Source organism: Betta splendens, chromosome 7 (assembly GCF_900634795.4).
Source record: "Betta splendens chromosome 7, fBetSpl5.4, whole genome shotgun sequence".
In the NCBI taxonomy this organism is placed as follows: Eukaryota; Metazoa; Chordata; class Actinopteri; order Anabantiformes; family Osphronemidae; genus Betta; species Betta splendens.
Window position 1 is genome coordinate 12,570,837 of NC_040887.2, and position 17,765 is coordinate 12,588,601.

At 47.6% G+C, this 17,765-nt stretch overlaps 1 protein-coding gene across 3 annotated transcripts in view; it reads left to right on the forward strand.

Moving 5' to 3' along the window:
• The window catches only part of LOC114859090 (plexin-A1-like), a 143,693-nt gene that overhangs the window by 17,626 nt on the left and 108,302 nt on the right, over positions 1–17,765 (forward strand). For all 3 annotated transcript variants that reach the window (XM_029156983.3, XM_029156980.3, XM_029156981.3), the window contains exon 2: positions 3,688–5,069. In XM_029156983.3, coding sequence (XP_029012816.1) covers positions 3,882–5,069 — 1,188 coding nt within the window. In that variant the 5' untranslated portion in view covers positions 3,688–3,881. The remainder of the gene's footprint in view (positions 1–3,687; positions 5,070–17,765) is intronic.

Below are 17,765 nucleotides of genomic sequence, written 5' to 3' on the forward strand. Positions count from 1 at the left end.
TGGAAACCTCCTCCCGTTCTGGAGTGTGTCTGGCTGCGGACTGTTGCTGTGTCTCCTTCACTGTCCTCATCTGACCAGTGACCTGGTTTCTCTTTTGCTGCATCTACATGAATCAGATTAGATATTAATATGCAACACCCTCCTCTTTCCTTGATCCCAAACAATTAATCTTTTATTCTTTGGAGTTACAGCTGTTTGGGAAACTAAAAAAATGAATGTAGTAATATGTACATATGACATATGTCTTTAAATGGACTAGTTGGTTCCTTGCTCTTAATGCTAATTAGAACCAATTGTCTGTCTCCTGCTACAGAATAACCAAATTTGATTAAATATACATTTACTCAAATAGTTAATACAAAAACACCCAATGACATCAAAGCTTCAGCTGCTGAAAATATTGTAATAATTTGTGAACAATCTGATAATTCTGGTAAAACTTGCATGAAAGACTGTGACATGAAAAGCATTCATGCTGGACAAAGATATTTAACAGAACCAAACTCTTAATAATATATTTTTTCTATGCAATGCATGCTCTTTGTTAGTGTTCTTGCATTTCCTCACTTTATTCTATAATTTGGTTTATGTCAGACTGCAACTAATTAGCATTTTAAAACCAAATGCATGTAGATGCACAGTACAGTATATTTCGCAGTGCCTAATGTGATGTCTTTAAAAGTATTAATTTATCTAAATCCATTTATCAGAAGCCAGAGGGAGTCATCTTACCACAGTATCATTTAGTTTGAAAAAACAATGAATTCATATACTGAACAGTCTGCTTGAAATATTATTCAGTTATCAAAACAGCCCCTGTTTCTCTTAAGCAATTCATTCATTAACAGACTAATTGTTTCAGCTGCAGAAATGAAACCATGCTGGATGTTGCCTCAGCACTGGGCTTTGTTCTTCACACAGCCTCTAACACTGATTATGTGTACAGCCTAGGGCTGCGTTCACATGACCAGAGTGTGAGCAGCCTTTGCTGTTGCGTTGGAACCTCAAGGCGGAAGACAAAGCAACACTCGCCAAGCTCTCTGAGACCGAGACGCGATTTCTGTTGAGATGCAAATGAAAACACACGCTGTGATGGAGGAGGAAGAGGTTCAGATGGCTCGACTTGAAAATAGCCTCTAGTCTGAGCGCCATCAAACAGTATATGCTTCATGCATAGCGGCAAATATGCCAGAAAACACATTCAGACATCTAGAATCATCTGGGTTCGGTTGCTTCACTCAACATGAGTCGTGGACGCAGGTAAAAACAGAGTAAAGTATATTTAAAATGGAAAGTATATAAATGCAAATGTTCCAGCTTCGACAGTGGTTTGTTCAGTGAGGCTGCTGCTATATATACTGTGTCCTCAGTGTTTGGCCACGTGCCTGTGTTTGTGTTTTGGGTGGTAAATAAGAACGAATAGTTGCAGCATGTGCGCACACGCACACACACACACACACACACACACACACACACACACACACACACACACACACACACACACACACACACACACACACACACACACACACACAAACAAATACACAAACTCGCACGGAGGCAGCAGGCAGTGGATGTGAGCTCCATGCTAAAGGGGTGGTGTGTATAAATTTGCCTAAGTGTTTGGCCGAGGTCTGTGGCCGCGTGTGCAATCGATGTGCCAACAGTAATAAATCAGCCTGGGACAGACCTGAACGCCTCTACAGCTTCATCTGCTGTGGCAGGTGGGCTTCAGGATGGACCTGACACACACACACACACACACACACACACACACACACACACACACACACACACACACACACACACACACACACACACACACACACACACACACACACAGGTATAAATGTCCAGAGAATTCAAGGTTTTTCTGAAGCACATCATTTATCAGTCTGAGGAAAACTAATGATATTCCAAATCAATTCATACCCCATGAGCACATTCTGCTCATTAATGTGTCTACAGCCACATCAACCAGTTCCCCCTTCACGACCACAACGTTTTTCTTGTTCTGATCCAATCCAGAAACTACAGAACACCTTTTAAACCAGTAACACGTTTCTCCACAGATATCTTTGCCTTTCTTCTCATCTCTTTGTCCTGTTTTAGTCAAACAGCTCCTGACATCATCTCCGCTGTGTGCTGCCGAGTCCACTGCACTGCGTGCTTTTCATTTATTTATAGCATTTAAAAAATACATCAGACAAGGTGAGATGAAAATGCGGCAAAAATAGCCGTTCTTCGCATTTAATTGAGTGAAGTTGAGTTTCTATGCAGAGGTTCCCTGTGTTTTAAACCGTGTGCTTGTGATGATCTCCTGGGCAAGAGCATGGGTGGCGCATGAGTGTGTGTGGGTCAGTTATAGTCTGGGAAGATGTGTGAAAACTCTCTCGACCGCCGTACGTTTATATTCGACTTACAGTCTGTGGGTGTGTGTCCCAAACGCTCACAGTAGCAGTATTGTGTTGATGGTCCAGGCAACCGCACGGCCATCTGTAATCATAGCTGGATTGGCCATGAAAGAGCCTTTTGATGGGAAGTTAAGCATCTGAGAGTGAGAAAGGAATTCAGTGAAACAGAGGAATGAGACAGAGTGGAAATAAGAGATGAGATCACTTTGCTGAACAAAACTAATTATGAAACAGGTCCTTTCCTTGTGTTGGACGAGCATGAAGCTAATAAGAAGGAGGACAATGCCCTGAGTGAGTATGTGGATGGTTCACCACACATTCTTTGTGGGCCCTGTCCTGTGACATTAGGTGTAGGTAGCTTGGGAAACCTTGGGGCTGCAGTACCTCTGTTGACCACTAGGACAAGCATGGCAGCAGTCTCTCCCACTACGTTATCATCAAACTCCCCTGTGGTCAGTACTGTGGACTGGTCATGAGCCTGTGTTGCAACCCTTGAGTTGGGTTTCATTAATGCGACAGCGAAGTCCACTGTGTCCACAGTGGTGATGACTGACCGTGGATGCATACGATGTGCTGGCGTGGGAAATAAATGGTCTGTTTCCTTTCCCTCCTCCTCCTCCTCTTCATGTACAGTGTAGCGATCTTCCCCAGCATCTCTACCGCCTTTTAAATTGAACTGGTTTGATGCCAAACAGCTTTTACTTCTCTCCTCCTTTTACTGTCTCTAGTATTTTATTGCTTCAAACCTGTTCTCTCCCTCCTATCTTCTTTCAGGAGCGGAGCCTTTTATTTATTTGGTTTGTCGCTCTGTGGTAAATTTACTATAGGATTCTCTGCAGCATGGCTCTAATTCATGGATCCTGGCGACGGATTGGTCATGACGCGCGTCACCCTGCTCGTCTTTTCATACTTCTAGTGTCGCAGGATGCGTTTTCGAGTGTATTTGAAGCGTTGATGTAATTCTGTGCTGTATCCTTTAATACCTCCAGACAATCAATACGCAGAGGAGCTATGCTTGGCCCCGTCTTCTTCTAAATGATGCACTCTTCAGAGTGGTGCGAGCCAAGAGTCAAGGAGTCAATAAAACAAAGCCGATAGTCCCCTCGTTTGTTTTTTCGGACTTCAGCTTCGAGGCCTTTGAGTCTGGCTCTGTGGGCGAATATCAAATGTCGCTTCGTTTGATCCGAACAAATGAATCCTTTTCGTCAAATCTCTCAAAGTCCTTAAATACACTGACTGTGTTTGCTAAGATGTTGCTGTTTCTCTTCCTCAGGGCTGGAGGCAGATGGGGCTGAAGATCAGGGGATGAGGTTATAAAATCCGTGGAGAAAGGAGGAACAAAAGGAGAGGAAGTCGACTGTTTGGAAGCTCTTCTTCTGTGTGGCCGTACCCTTCAGTGCCTGAGTGGCCTTCGAAGGATTACACACCCACACGGTCGCACCTCACACCTCCCCTCCCCTCACCGCCATGTCCTCCCACCTTAACCCACCCCCTCTCATCCTCCCCGTCCTCTTGATGCTCCTCTCTCACTTCACGCCCCCCACCTTCACCGCCACCTCCCCTCCTTCATCCTCGTCCACCCTTCTCTCCTTCTCCCCACCCGAAGGAGGTCTCACACATTTGGTGGTCCACAACAAAACCGGTGAGGTCTATTTGGGTGCCGTCAACTGGATCTACAAGCTGTCCAGCAACCTCACCAATCTGCGAAGCCACGTCACGGGCCCGGTCACGGATAACCCTCGCTGTTACCCTCCGCCTGGGGTCCAGTCCTGCCCCCATGAGCTGGTGCAGACCTCTAATGTCAATAAACTCCTGCTACTTGATGCTGCTCACAACCGCCTAATTGCTTGTGGGAGTACTTCCCAGGGAATATGCCAGTTCCTGCGCCTGGATGATCTGTTCAAGCTCGGCGAGCCCCACCACCGTAAAGAACACTACCTATCCAGCGTGGCTGAAGCGGGCACCATGTCGGGTGTTGTGATCTCTCCGGATATTTTCGGCGAAGGCGGTAAGCTCTTTGTCGGCACTCCCATCGACGGGAAATCCGAGTACTTCCCGACGCTGTCCAGCCGCAAGTTAATGTCCAACGAAGAGAACGCAGACATGTTCAGCTTCGTCTACCAGGACGAGTTTGTGTCCTCGCAGCTCAAGATCCCGTCAGACACTCTGTCCAAGTTTCCAGCCTTTGACATCTACTACATCTACGGCTTCAACAGCGAGCAGTTTGTGTATTATCTCACGTTACAACTCGACACCCAGCTCACGTCGCCAGACGCGAGCAGCGAGCAGTTCTTCACCTCCAAAATCGTCCGTCTTTGTGTCGATGACCCCAAATTCTACTCGTACGTCGAGTTCCCCATTGGCTGCAGCAAGGACGGGGTGGAATACCGCTTGATTCAGGATGCCTACTTAGCTCGGCCTGGGACCCGTTTGGCTCGTACGCTTGGTATTCAAGAGCACGAGGAGGTGCTGTTTACTGTATTCGCCCAGGGTCAGAAGAACAGAGCCAAGCCGCCCAAGGAGTCGGCTTTGTGTCTCTTCACAATGAGCCGCATAAAGGAGAAGATTAAAGAGCGGATTCAGTCGTGCTACAGGGGCGAGGGGAAGCTCTCCCTGCCCTGGCTGCTCAACAAGGAGCTGGCCTGCATCAACTCGGTGAGTGTGTGCAACGGTAGCTCCCACATGTCGTAAAGCTGAAGGCTTGATTTTGCGGTCATTACATACACTGATTGTACGTTGGGCTGCTGTTTTTGTGGTTGTTCGTCTGTCAGTTTGTTTACAGTCGAAAGCACTAATGCTGTTTCTAGTTCCTGGCAGAGGAAGAGCAATATCAGTTTTACTGGATTTGTTTGGCTCATTTTCTGTATCTTGCTTATTGCCTTAACCTTGCACCTTGCCAGACATTGTAGTAGTCTTAGGTTTGGGGTGTTTAAACGCTGGGCATGTCTGGAAACGTGATGCAATAACTTCATTAACTCAGTTTGTTTGTCAGAACCGTTGAATAATTCATCTGGAGTGAAGTCCAACCATAGTCTCAGGCTTAAATGGAATTTGTCGTACCTGAACAGATTCACGTGTAGGTGGAAAGAATGAATCTTAACAAATTGCATCAAATGCAACACAGTAATGTTTTCCATTCCCGTTAGAGCTGAAGCAACTGCAGTGTAGGTGGGATTGCATAATTACTGCCACATGAAATAAATGCTGCCTCAGTGTTTTTTTTTTTTTTACTGTCCAGCGTTGTGGAATTATGGGAGATTGTAGGCAGCAAATGCAACACATTCAACGGGATCGTCTTAGGAGGGAAGCCATGTTTATTCATAGCCTACTGTATATACTCTAAATGGAAAGATGCATGGCTGTAGAGAATATTTTTGCATGCTTAATTTTCAGTCTATCTGCAAAAACAGTAGCTGGTGGTTCCTCTGGGTTCAGGAATTCTCCATGTTCTTACTTTTATAGCCGTTTTTTTATTTACTGTTTAGTTCTACAAAGTTCGATTTAAAAGAAAGCGATCAATAGCCATGACTCTTATAGAGAATATCCAATGATGTACACCTAATTTATTATTCTATTACCTTGGAGCTGGAGCAGCTGCCTGGCTCAGCGTTAGGAATCATTTTGTCCAGGCTGTGAAAAGCTTGTCTTTTTCCTACTTCATGGCTGAGCTGGCCTGAGAGACCATAGGTGTGTGTGTGTATGTGTGTGTTTAACCTACTCCCATCATCCGCGTGACATGCACACACTGCCAGCCCTGTATCCTCATGAATTATTCACCTGGTCTCACCTTCTGTTATTCAGTTAGTGCTCCATAACAACCTGCCATAAATCTCTGGACTTCTCTCCACCGCTCAGTCTCGGTTTCGCTCCCGTCCTCGCTTTCTCTTTCACTCTTGCCCCATCATTTGCGAGATTTATTTTATTTTGCTACCGCCATTCTCCTCCTGTTCCTCCTGCGTCTCTGCTTCCTTTCTTCAAGCCCTCCTCTGACCTCTCTCTCATGTTTTCAGTCTTTAACCTTTAACCCCTCGTTCTTCCTCTCTTTGCTCCTCTTCGGCTTCTCCTCTCTTGTGCCGCCTTCTCAAGAAGTGGCTCAGTTGCGATTTCTTCTGTTCTCTTTCACTTTATAGAGTGATGAAGTAGCTTCCGACTTAGTGAGGAAAGCCAGTGCCAGGATGTGATCTGAAAACGCAATGTAGTGCGAAGTCATGGATTGTATGGGAGGAGGTGGATATGGAGCTGAAGACAGAAGAGACTGGAACGGAGGATGGAGTGAGATTGAAAGAAATGATTAAAAAATGACGAGACAGAGAGAAAGGAATGAGGTGATTGACATTTGTCCGGTCCACAATTTTGGTGGCCTGGTTAAAAGCATCAGTGGAGTTTAGGCTTTTATTTGCAATCTACCTGGTTTAAACCATGACCACTCCAATGACTTCTGCACCAAGTCGTAACATTTGTTTGTTTGTTTCAGATCTTTTTGCTGCTAATCTAATTTGTCACGGTTCATGCTCGACAATAACCATATTATCGCTGTCACCAGCCCACCAGTGCTGAGCGATCACCATGTGGCCTTGTACTGTACTGTATATGCATATGATTATGCTAATGAGCACATCGTTACATGATTGTCCTTTATGGCCATCTGCCGTTCCGCTTGTGATCGATCAAGGTCGCGGCGGCCGAGCTCGCCGTGGGACGCGGCTGTGATGAATTTATCATCTCCGGGAACAGGCATGTTCAGGGTTTCCTGACGAGGGACGTGACAGCTCGTTGCCTCTGCGCTGGTGTCGCGTGGAAACTTTCAGAACGGCTCATTTCGGGAGACAAGGTCGGGTCAGCCACTCCTCTCTACCTGGAAGCTATCAAACTTCATCACAGTGCAGGTGCAAGGATGTCACTTTAGTTTCATATAAAGATGTTATATTCCTATTGACATAGCAGTAGCTCCTATAAGGAGGCACTTCAGGGTCCCAGTTGTATTTAAACTTGACCTGCATCCAAATCCAGCCCCACTGGAAACGGCACGGGCTCAAGTGGTTTAATATATAATATATAATTCTTGAGGATCTCTACAATGTAACTCTGCTGCAGACTGATGACCATTCAAGTGCAGAAGATATTGAGGAAATTCAAATTTTAAGACTCCTGCAAAACACATGACAGAGATGAGAGATGGAAGGAAAACTGGACAATTTCACCCACATTTAACTTTTTATCTTTCTGTTAGGTTGACTGAACCCAAGTTGATGGTTTTTAATGCATTTGTGAAAATTCCAGCTCTGCTTCTTAGAGTCATAATTTGGGGAATCACGGAGATGCCGCATATTCACTTATGGCAAAGTATGAGCAAAAGTAAGATCTAATCCCATAATCATCCAGGTTGGATCGTTCCTCAGTAGCATGTGTGACCAATACACAATGACTGGGTGTGGTGAACAGTGGTCAAAATGTCATGAGCCATGTACTGTACAACATTAAACCAGCTTTTGCTTTTCACTGCTAAAATACACATTGTTGCAATCAAGTCTTAAATAAATGATATCTAACACAATAAAATGTGATTATCATCTACTTGTTCTGCTGTAGGTTAGTTGGTGGATTCATTCCTATGCAGCTGATAATGATTGTTATTGTAGCTCTGACCCCTCTAAAGCTGACGCCATGACTCAGCCACATTCATTTGCTTTGACTTCTTGACTTTTTAACTCTAAGCATTGTTTATGAGAGATAAAACTGTGGCCTTGTCTTCTGAGCGAATGCAGACATACAACAATTCTCTGAAGGGGGTCCACAAAGTAGTTTAATGAACCCATGTGGCGTAGGTGGCATACATTAGTCTTTCTCAGCCTCTGTCGTGATGGGTGTGTCTGGAGCCGCGGCGCTCGTCACCGTGCATCTTTATGTCCGCTCGTGCCCGTAGAAAGGCCGCTTCTGGGCTCTGGAGAGTTAAAAGTGAGCGGTGGGTGACCTTCGCCGGGTGTGGGCCGGCGTCCAGCTCTACAGCTCTGTAAGCAGGCCAAGCCAGCAGCGCTACAGCCTCAGCATGACTAATGAGACTGATTCAGACACAGAGAGATGCTATCCTGTTTATGTACGCGTGCGCTCAGGACTCGCTTAATCTTCCTTTGAGTGTGTCTCTCTCCCTCTTTGTACACTGCTTTCACCGTGTGTGCGTGTGCACGTGCCCACTTTTTATCCTGGCCCCTGAAGAAGAGCGACAAAACTACGGCGAAAACAAACAGGAAAATGGGCTGATAATGGGAGGAGAGAGAGAGTGTGTGTGTGTGTGTGTGTGTGTGTGTGTGTGTGTGTGTGTGTGTGTGTGTGTGTGTGTGTGTGTGTGTGTGTACTCGTTGTCTGCAAGAACACAAGGTGGACATCAGAGGGAAAATTGACTGCAATACCGGAGATGAGGACTCTCCCCCTCTCTGTCTTCCCCTTCCTCTCTCTCACCCCCTCGATTTTTCTGAGTATAATAGAGTTTATTAATATTTATCAGTGTTGATCACTAGTGGCCATGATTAGAGTCTATTTGTAGCATTTTGCATTCTTCTTTGAGGCGGTTTGTGTGTGTGTGTGTGTGTGTGTGTGTGTGTGTGTGTGTGTGTGTGTGTGTGTGTGTGTGTGTGTGTGTGTGTGTGTGTGTGTGTGTGTGCCTGATTCTGCCTCTATCTGTGGTATCTTCATTACACCGTGCTTCAGTGGATGGATCACCCACATTGCTGCACACTTTGGTGAAGCTGGTTGGGGCAGATCAGGGCTGTGAACACTGAACTTACAGCGCTCTCATGAATATTTCACTTAATATTTGAGCGGAAAAGTAATAAAAGGCATGTGTTGATGCATATAAACACCCCGTACACTACACACCTGCTGTTTCTGGCATGAGGTGAACTTGTCTGTGCTGGTGCAGGAGAACAGGAGCAGTTTGGTCTGGGCTGTATTACTGTATGGTGCTGCACCCGATCCATCATTTAAATAAGCTTGGAGACAGTTGTGAACAGAGACGTGTGAAGCTCAGGTGCGAGAGGCTCTGATGATGTGTAATGACACGAGGTCAGGAAGAGAGAGAGAGAGAGAGAGAGAGAGAGAGAGAGAGAGAGACTGTAACTGTCTGGTAATTTGTGTGTCTGTTATTTACATCTTTGCACAGTGCTTATGGGATGCATGTGCTAATTTCTTTATGCACAAACAAAATACAGCCATGCTTTCAAATTCTAATTATTGGATGCTGGTCTAAACAGCTTTAATAGTGTAGTAGTTCTGCTGCGCTCTGCTCTGTTGCTGCCTTTTCCCCATACAGCACTATTCGCTTTTCTTCTCAGAGCAAGTGAGAAAAAAAAAAAAAAGCTCTGGAAATAAATGGTGTTATCTCAAACTACAGGTGGAATTTCTCCCTTGTTTTAAAGGGCTCAACTTTTTATGACTCTGTGGGAGGTTAAGCTACTTGTAAAGATGAATTTTCGTGGCAGCGCGGTGATAAATACTGGCGGCGCAAAGGTGAATTGCTGTCAGAGGCGCCTGGAGCACAGCCACCGGGGGAAACGCTTTGTGATGAGGTGCAGTTTTCTCTGCGGCCTCTGGAGACATTTCGATGCATGACGCTGCAGAATGTTGTGTACGGAGCCTGAAGTCGGTTTAACGACTGCGGCCCGAACGCTTCTCCGTGTGCTTCTGTCTCGGATGTTTCCCGCTGTGAAGCCTTCCTAGATGATGGAGAGTCCTCCGTGGGAGGTTTCCAGGCCGATACAGCGTGAACGATGCCTGCGAAGCACCTCTGCAGCACAGTGGTGCTCATTGTTACCACTGGCACGTGACAAAAGGGATTAATGGCCGCTTTAGGCTCATGAGCGTCGGCTCGTTATGGATTTGGAGTAGCGCGGGGCCCGTAAGTTATGCGAGAGGCAGCTGGAGTGACCTTTTTCCTCAGGAACCCACCAAGAGTGTGAACGTGACTCCCAGACGCACCCTGAGCAGCGATGGTGTCACCTTTGAAAAACCACCAGCACTTGTCTTTCAAGCCCAGCTGCAATTAGATGGTTAAGTTGCACTAAACTGTGATCGTCTGTGTCCAATGGCATTTGTCATAATCAGTTAGACAAAGAGCAGAAGGTGGGTGTCGCTGGTGCGTTGGGTCGAGTCAGCGCAGGTTGTTCAGGAACCAAACCTCCCAATGAAGAGCGTGACTATTTACTGATGTGGTTGTATGTTTGTGTTTGTGTGGGGTCGCGTGGCTTCATGACAGACATTAATGTATTTGTGCAAACACACGCGCTCATTAATATGTATTTTATTATTCATAACTGTTTGCGCGTGCGGCTGCAGTGACGCGGGTGCTGTGGCGTCTGAAGCAGCCTGTCCCAGCTGTGTTTAGCTTCTCCTGCTAGCTGCTCGGCAGGAAGTGGGAGACGGGGGGAGAGCTCCGAGATGTAGGATACACACACACACATGCACGCACACACACACACACACACACGCGCGTGTGTGTGCGCGCGTGTGTGTGTGAGTTTGTGTATTTGTTTGTGTGTGTGTGTGTGTGTGTGTGTGTGTGTGTGTGTGTGTGTGTGTGTGTGTGTGTGTGTGTGTGGGTGGACCCCGGTCGCGGCCGTCGGGCGCTGCTTTGCTTCAGACTCTGAACTGTGCGGTGCTCAGATGGACGGAGCATCATCTGGCCTGCGTTGCATCGAGCGCTTTGGCAAAACCTCGCAGATGTGGCGTTCGCCTACATTCGATAAATGTAGGCCAAAAGGAGCAGATGCGGCCCACAACCCAGCGCTGGCCCCTCGCTGTCCGTCCAGTCTGTCCTACTTTGTGTTGCCTGGTTGGTTGTGTAGCCAGTATCGGGCACCTCTCATTGGGTCTGAGTCTACTCTTTCTTTCACTTTCTTAGTAGCGTTCCTGTTTCCGTTCAAATCATCTTAAGAGCAGACGTGGGATAATTTGGACCATCCAGTTTAGGAGCTACTCCCACTGCGCGACTAGTGCTGCCATGTATCTGCGTGATGTGGAGACGGCTCTTTTCGTAGCGGACGCGGTAAACGAATGCTTATCGCTCTGTTCCCGTTTTAGTTGCCAGAACTTTAATTCACTTTCACGTTCACACACCGACGTCCCCGCGTGAGTGGAACCTGCAGAGCCGCTTAGCAACATTAGCCGCTTGCGCCACACATTGCGGAAGATCAGCATTCAATGCTGTTTCTATCCTCGGAAACCTAAAAATGCATGGATTTTAAGTGTGGAGTCCTCGTCGCACATGGAGGAAAGTCATGTCTATCACCAGGCGGACGTGCACAATGTGCACGGCAGCCGCCGACAAATGGCCGCCGTGCCAGAAACGCGGCGCCAGCCTGGAGCCTAACACGTGGACCCGGATCGGGTCTGGGCTCAAGCAAGCTGTCGTCCCGCTGTGGCACATTAACCTATGTGGCCGACTGACCCCGGAGCCCCGGAGCCCTGGAGCCGAGCCCGCTGCTCACACAGACGCCGCGCGTCCAGCGTTTGTGCGGCTCCGCACAGACACGACCCAGAAAGCCCCTCCAGCGGGACCCGGACCCCGGCAGAGGGTCGCATTCAGAGCTGCAGCTCCTCGCTTCACTCTGCAAACAAATCAATGTTTGAAGGTGTGAAAATGATGTAAGGCTTGTTTTCATGAATCTCATGCTCGAAGAGAGGAAAGATAACATAGTCAAGCAGGAAATAGTTTCAAACTATTTCACGTTTTTTGTCCTTGGAGGCATTTAACGCTTTAGGGTTGTAGGTCGTCTTTGGTTCTTTACTTAAAAAAACCCATCTAAATAATGGTGTGGTTCCACATGTTGGCACATCTGTTCTCAATCACAGAAGAGCAGTGAATGCACAGAGAACAAAATGAAGACGAGGAAAAATAACAAGAACACAAAGAAGTGATGTTGGATGAATGTAGCTGTGAAATAAATGCTGATCTCCTGGCATCCCAGACAGAGACGGACTGTGGTCCGGGCTGGAGTCTCTCTCTCTCTCTCTCTCTCTCTCTCTCTCTCTCTCTCTCTCTCGCTCTCTCTGTCTTTCGCCTGCAGCTTTTCATTCCACCAGAGCACCTCTCCCTCCTGCCAGGAATCTCCCTCCATCTCCAGTTTAATACCCCTCCTTCCACCCGAGCCAAAGCAGCAGATGCCGAAATGTCGAACTTCCCCTCCTGCACTTGTCATCGCACAGGAAACTTGCAGGCAACCTGCATTGTGCACGTGAGGCCGCAGCAAAAGGGAGGAACTAAATAGGGTCACTGTAGAAAACAGAAGGCAGCCACATCTCCTGGTTTACAGTGTTAGGGTTAGTGAGGATGGTCGAAAACAATCTGAACTTCAGGGTAAAACAAAGGCAGACTGATGATTTGATTTTTTTTGTGCGTGTTGTCATTGCAGCAGCCTGCAGCGCCAGATGTCTGCAAAGAGTCCACTTTTTGCACACATCTGTTTGTGTATGTAGACTCTTTCCCACCACACATGCACACAAACGACAGTCTGTGTGTGTGTGTGTGTGTGTGTGTGTGTGTGTGTGTGTGTGTGTGCGCGCCTGCTCCTGTCTGTCTGTCTGTCTGTGTGTGTGTGTGTGTGTTCATGTGCGTTTAAGCAGGTCAAGGCTTCGAGTGTCCCAGTCTGTCGGGCAGATGTTTGAGATCCCCCCACTGCACATCCTGCCCTGTCAGTCACATGCAAACAAACACACACTTTCCTCTCGCGCTCACACGCCTCGTCGGGCACACGCACGCACACTCATTAACAACCAATTAGCGAGCAGATATTGGCTCACTGGGGGGAACTAAAGGCCAAGCAGCGTCGCGTATGGCCAACAGACACCTGGATGTCAGCCAGACCAGCGCTAGCGCGATGATGCAACGCGTGCAAGTGTGTGTGTTGTTGACTTCTTCCCAAGTTTGGCGATTCCCTTTCATCTTGCTTTATTACACACACACACGCACACACTAACCCATATTAAAACGCATTTCTTCCCACTCTGCAAGTCCTGTTGTTCGTCGCATCAGCCAAGCACACGCCTCAGTAGCACGACTCCCGCGTTGACATTATCGGTGTCGCATGGGAGTGAGGCGAGAGCTGTGTTTAACGCGCGCACACTCGCGGACACGCGCGGCGGACGCGCGCACGCTCTCCGCGGGACGGCAGCGGCGCGTCTGTGCCGGTGCTGGATGAGGGGATGCTGGAGACGTCGGGCTCCCTGGGGACCACGCTGACAGCGTCTCTCATTTGCTCTCGCTGCTTTAAACTACCCTGCAGTGAGAGAGAGACATGCTGTTTCCATGTGTGAGAGACCGATGGAGGCAGATGGGCTCCAGCCCTGGGCCCGGTTCTGCCGGTTCCGCTGGACGCTCCTTCTGTGGATGATTGTTTTCCTCTCCACTCTCACCCACTGCTTGATCAGGGGATTGTTTGTTGTTTTTTCCTTTCGGATGTTTCAGATCTTCATCTTAAAATGGGAATCGCCTTGAGGTGTTTTCACAGCTACCTGCGTATGAATAAACTCGACCCAATAGAGTTCATTGCGGCGTGTAGAGTGTAGAGTGAGGTGGACAGTGCTGTAATACTGAGGCTCCTCTCCAGCCTCAGTATGGTCCATGCAGCTCGTAGCTCCTGCTAATGGGCGACTCATGGAGCTGAATCCAAACTGCTTTCCCCTCTCTTCCTGTGTTGAGGCTCATTAGTGGCGACAAGAGCGCTGTTGACCCCCGACCTTCCGCTATGTCTCCCCTCTTTGTGGCCCTGCTTTCTCCCCATCTTCTCCCATTTCCCCTCATTTCACTCGACCCGCTCGTTCCCTTATCACCTCGTCATCACTCACCCAGCGAGGGTCTGGCCACGGGCCGGGCCTGTGCCTGTGTATAGCAGAGGTCTTCAGCAAGGACAACACAGGGGACGCTGTCCTTGTCTAACCCCCTGGAAATAGAACAAAGTGTGTGTGTGTGTGTGTGTGTGTGTGTGTGTGTGTGTGTGTGTGTGTGTGTGTGTGTGTGTGCATAATAAAGCTACGTACTGTACAGTGTCCTCACTATGAGCTATAGTTAGTGATAATAATAGCATGGTCAGAGGTCCAGGGGCCCAATAGGGACAAGCTCCAAAGCGCTTATCAAAGCACTAATAAAAGACTCCAGCAGCTCCCCTCATGTTGGGACCACACTAAAGGATTATTACACGGCTTTACATTTGTATGCAAGTATTGATTGATGCATGATTAATTAACCACTTAAATCAAGCCAAGGCACATACTTGATATTCATGATGGAGAGGTGCATTTGGAGAGCGAAGGGCCAGTAGTAAATCAGATTTTGCACTGCTCCGTTACGTATTTATTTATTGTGTTCAACCTTTTGTCTTCCATTGTTGTGGTGAGACAACACACTTTGATCCAAAAGTAGAACTAGACGCGCCAGTGAGAGGAGGACGGAGGATTTTTGAATATCTTCTCATTCACGCTAACCTTTATACTTGTACTTCTTGAGATCACAGGGTTAAGGCCGGAGACGCGATCCCTTCCTTTAATCAGTCTCTCTCTGAGTCGATCCCACGACGGCGGCTGAAAAGGCCTGGGTGTCTCCTCGGTGAGTTGAGGAATGACAGAGTGTGCAGACTGTAGAAATTACATGTCTACAAGGCACACAACAGCTAGCAGATGTCAGGTCTGTGTGAGGCCGCATTTGTCTGCGGTGGAAGCGCGTCGACTGAACGCTCCACTGTGCCTCAATCTGAGCTGTTGACTCTATGGTAATGATGCAAGTCAGGCTAAACATAACAAACCATTAGCGTCCTCAGCACGCCGGCAACGGCGCTGGGAAGATGGCAATCTCACTCCTGTGTGTGTCAGCCAGACAAACACCGGGAATGCAGATTAGTTTACGAAAGCGGGTTCTCGGTAGAAATGAATGGGGACTGACTGACGCTATTACGAGCTGCTATTCTAAACATTTTTTTTACCTGAGCCACGTTCGTTCTTACTGGAAGCGTGGACGCTGAGTTGATGGAACGGCTCCGATGCAGATGTTGATTCAAATCGCTGTCGACCATCACATCTGCTTCTGCTTTGGTAGCTCTTGGTAGCGGATTCGAGCCCCACGGGGCCATTAAATGCTCGACAGCCAGGTTCCTGAAGCTAATAATGCTCTTAAAGAAGGGAAGGAGACAAGCGAGGGAGGAAGAACCACGGTCTCACAGTTGTGCATGTGAATGCAGAGAAAACGGGGAAATCCTCTGGGACAGATACGATTCCCCAGCGGTCAGTGTCTGTGAACTTTAAACAAAGAGAGAAAGAGAGAAAAGGGGATGAGAGAAATATGTAAATAGAGAAAAAGGAAAAGAGATGAGAGGGAGGATGATGTGAGTCAGTGAGAAGAGAGAGAGAGAGGAGCGGAGAGGAAGTGAGTGAAAGAAATGGACAGAGGCCTGGTTCTGGTCCCTCTTTATCAGAGGAAACGAGGGCCGTGTGGCAGGAACCCAAGGCCACAGTTCACTCTGTCACTGAGTCCTGGTTATCACTCGCTCCTCTCTTCCTCCTTCCTGCCTTAGTTTGACTCCTTTCCTCCACTTCTCTGTCCTCAGCTTCTTCCTTTATTCATATTCTGATCTTCCTCGGTGCCTCACGTCCGTCGCCTTCCTTTCATTTGCTCGTTCCCGTCTGCTTTTTTCCCCCCTTAGTTCCTTTCAAATTACTTGCAAAACAGTTCCAAAATTGAGAACATGTTTATGTAAATGGCACAAAACAGCCCCAGCGCCGCCTCTCCCTCGCTCTCGCTTTCCCCCCCCCCCGCATCACTTTGTGTCTTTGTTCATTGAAGTTAAACTTTGCTGTGCTTTTTTGGCTGCCTTTGAATTTCTGGGTGGAAGGTAGACAATGTCCGCCACAGGCGTTTTTCGCCGGCCTTGTTTCAACCTACGGCACACGCTCGCGCACTCAAACACTCGCGCCGCTACGTGACAGCTTTGCTGGTTTGGAGGTGCGGCGTGATTGATTAGTCTCTATGGAAACGATACATCTTGTAATGAACAAGGAAAATCTGGCATGTTAATCTGTGTAGTGTGGGAGGCGTGTGTGTGTGTGTGTGTGTGTGTGTGTGTGTGTGTGTGTGTGTGTGTGTGTGTGTGTGTGTGTGTGTGTGTGTGTGTGTGTAAACCCTTGCTTTGTTTTTTCTCGTGTGTGTCTGTATCACTGTGCGTACGCATCTTCCTGTAAACACATTATTCTTTTATTTTCAATCCTAATTTTGTGTCTCTGCATGCGGCATATCTTGGTTCCTGTACATTACGTGTCTAGATGTGTGTCTCCACATTCAGAGGACTGCAGGTCACAATAGAGAAGTCACACACCTTCATCGATGTACCCAAATTTAATATAACATCCTAAAAATCAAGTAATTCCTAAAATGAAAAATGACCATTTAGTTTAGTAGTTGAGAGAGAGAGAGAGAGAGAGAGAGAGAGAGAGAGAGCTGCATACAGAGGTTTTAAGGTGCAAAACCAGAGAATGAACTGAACTTGACCAGTACCAACAGACTTGCAAGCGCAAGAGGAGAGGAGGATTATGACAGAAGACATGACAGAAATGGTTCAGTGTGTAGTGGTGTGTGTGTGTAACGTGGTGGGTCTGCACCAGGGGAACCTTCTGATGCATGCATGGTTACTGCACGCTTGTAATAATGGCCTATTACACACACACACGCACGCACGCACGCACGCACGCACGCACGCACGCACGCACGCACGCACGCACGCACGCACGCACGCACGCACGCACGCACGCACGCACACACACACACACACACACACACACACACACACACACACACACACACACACAGTAATTCATAAATCAGATGTGACATATCAGTATATCAGGGTGGGAGACACTTTGATTATGATATGCTAATCTGACCTATAATTTACTTCCTGTCACTGCTCTGTCATCGCCGCCGGTGTCCTGCCTGCGAGTTCGCCCTCTGCCCCGCGTTTGATTTACCCGGTCTATCGGCTGTCTGTTATTAGAAACTACACTACCCACGCTGTACTCAAAGAGATCGATATTTAAAACATTAGCGAGCGACTGTTCATCCATTCAAACCATGCTGAAGCCTAATTGCTTTGTTTGACATCGTGTACATTGAACTAATCTAAGGCTGTAATGGAGGGAGAAGCCGCCCATCAACGACTCAACGCCTGGATGCTGCATTCAACACAATGTGCTTTTGCTAAAGAAAGAAACATTCATCCCTATCTTACAACTTTTGAGGCAACTGAACTCTATTTTCCTAATGATGCCTATTAATTTAACACCATTTGTGACTGAAAATGCACCAGCTTCCCTGCTAAA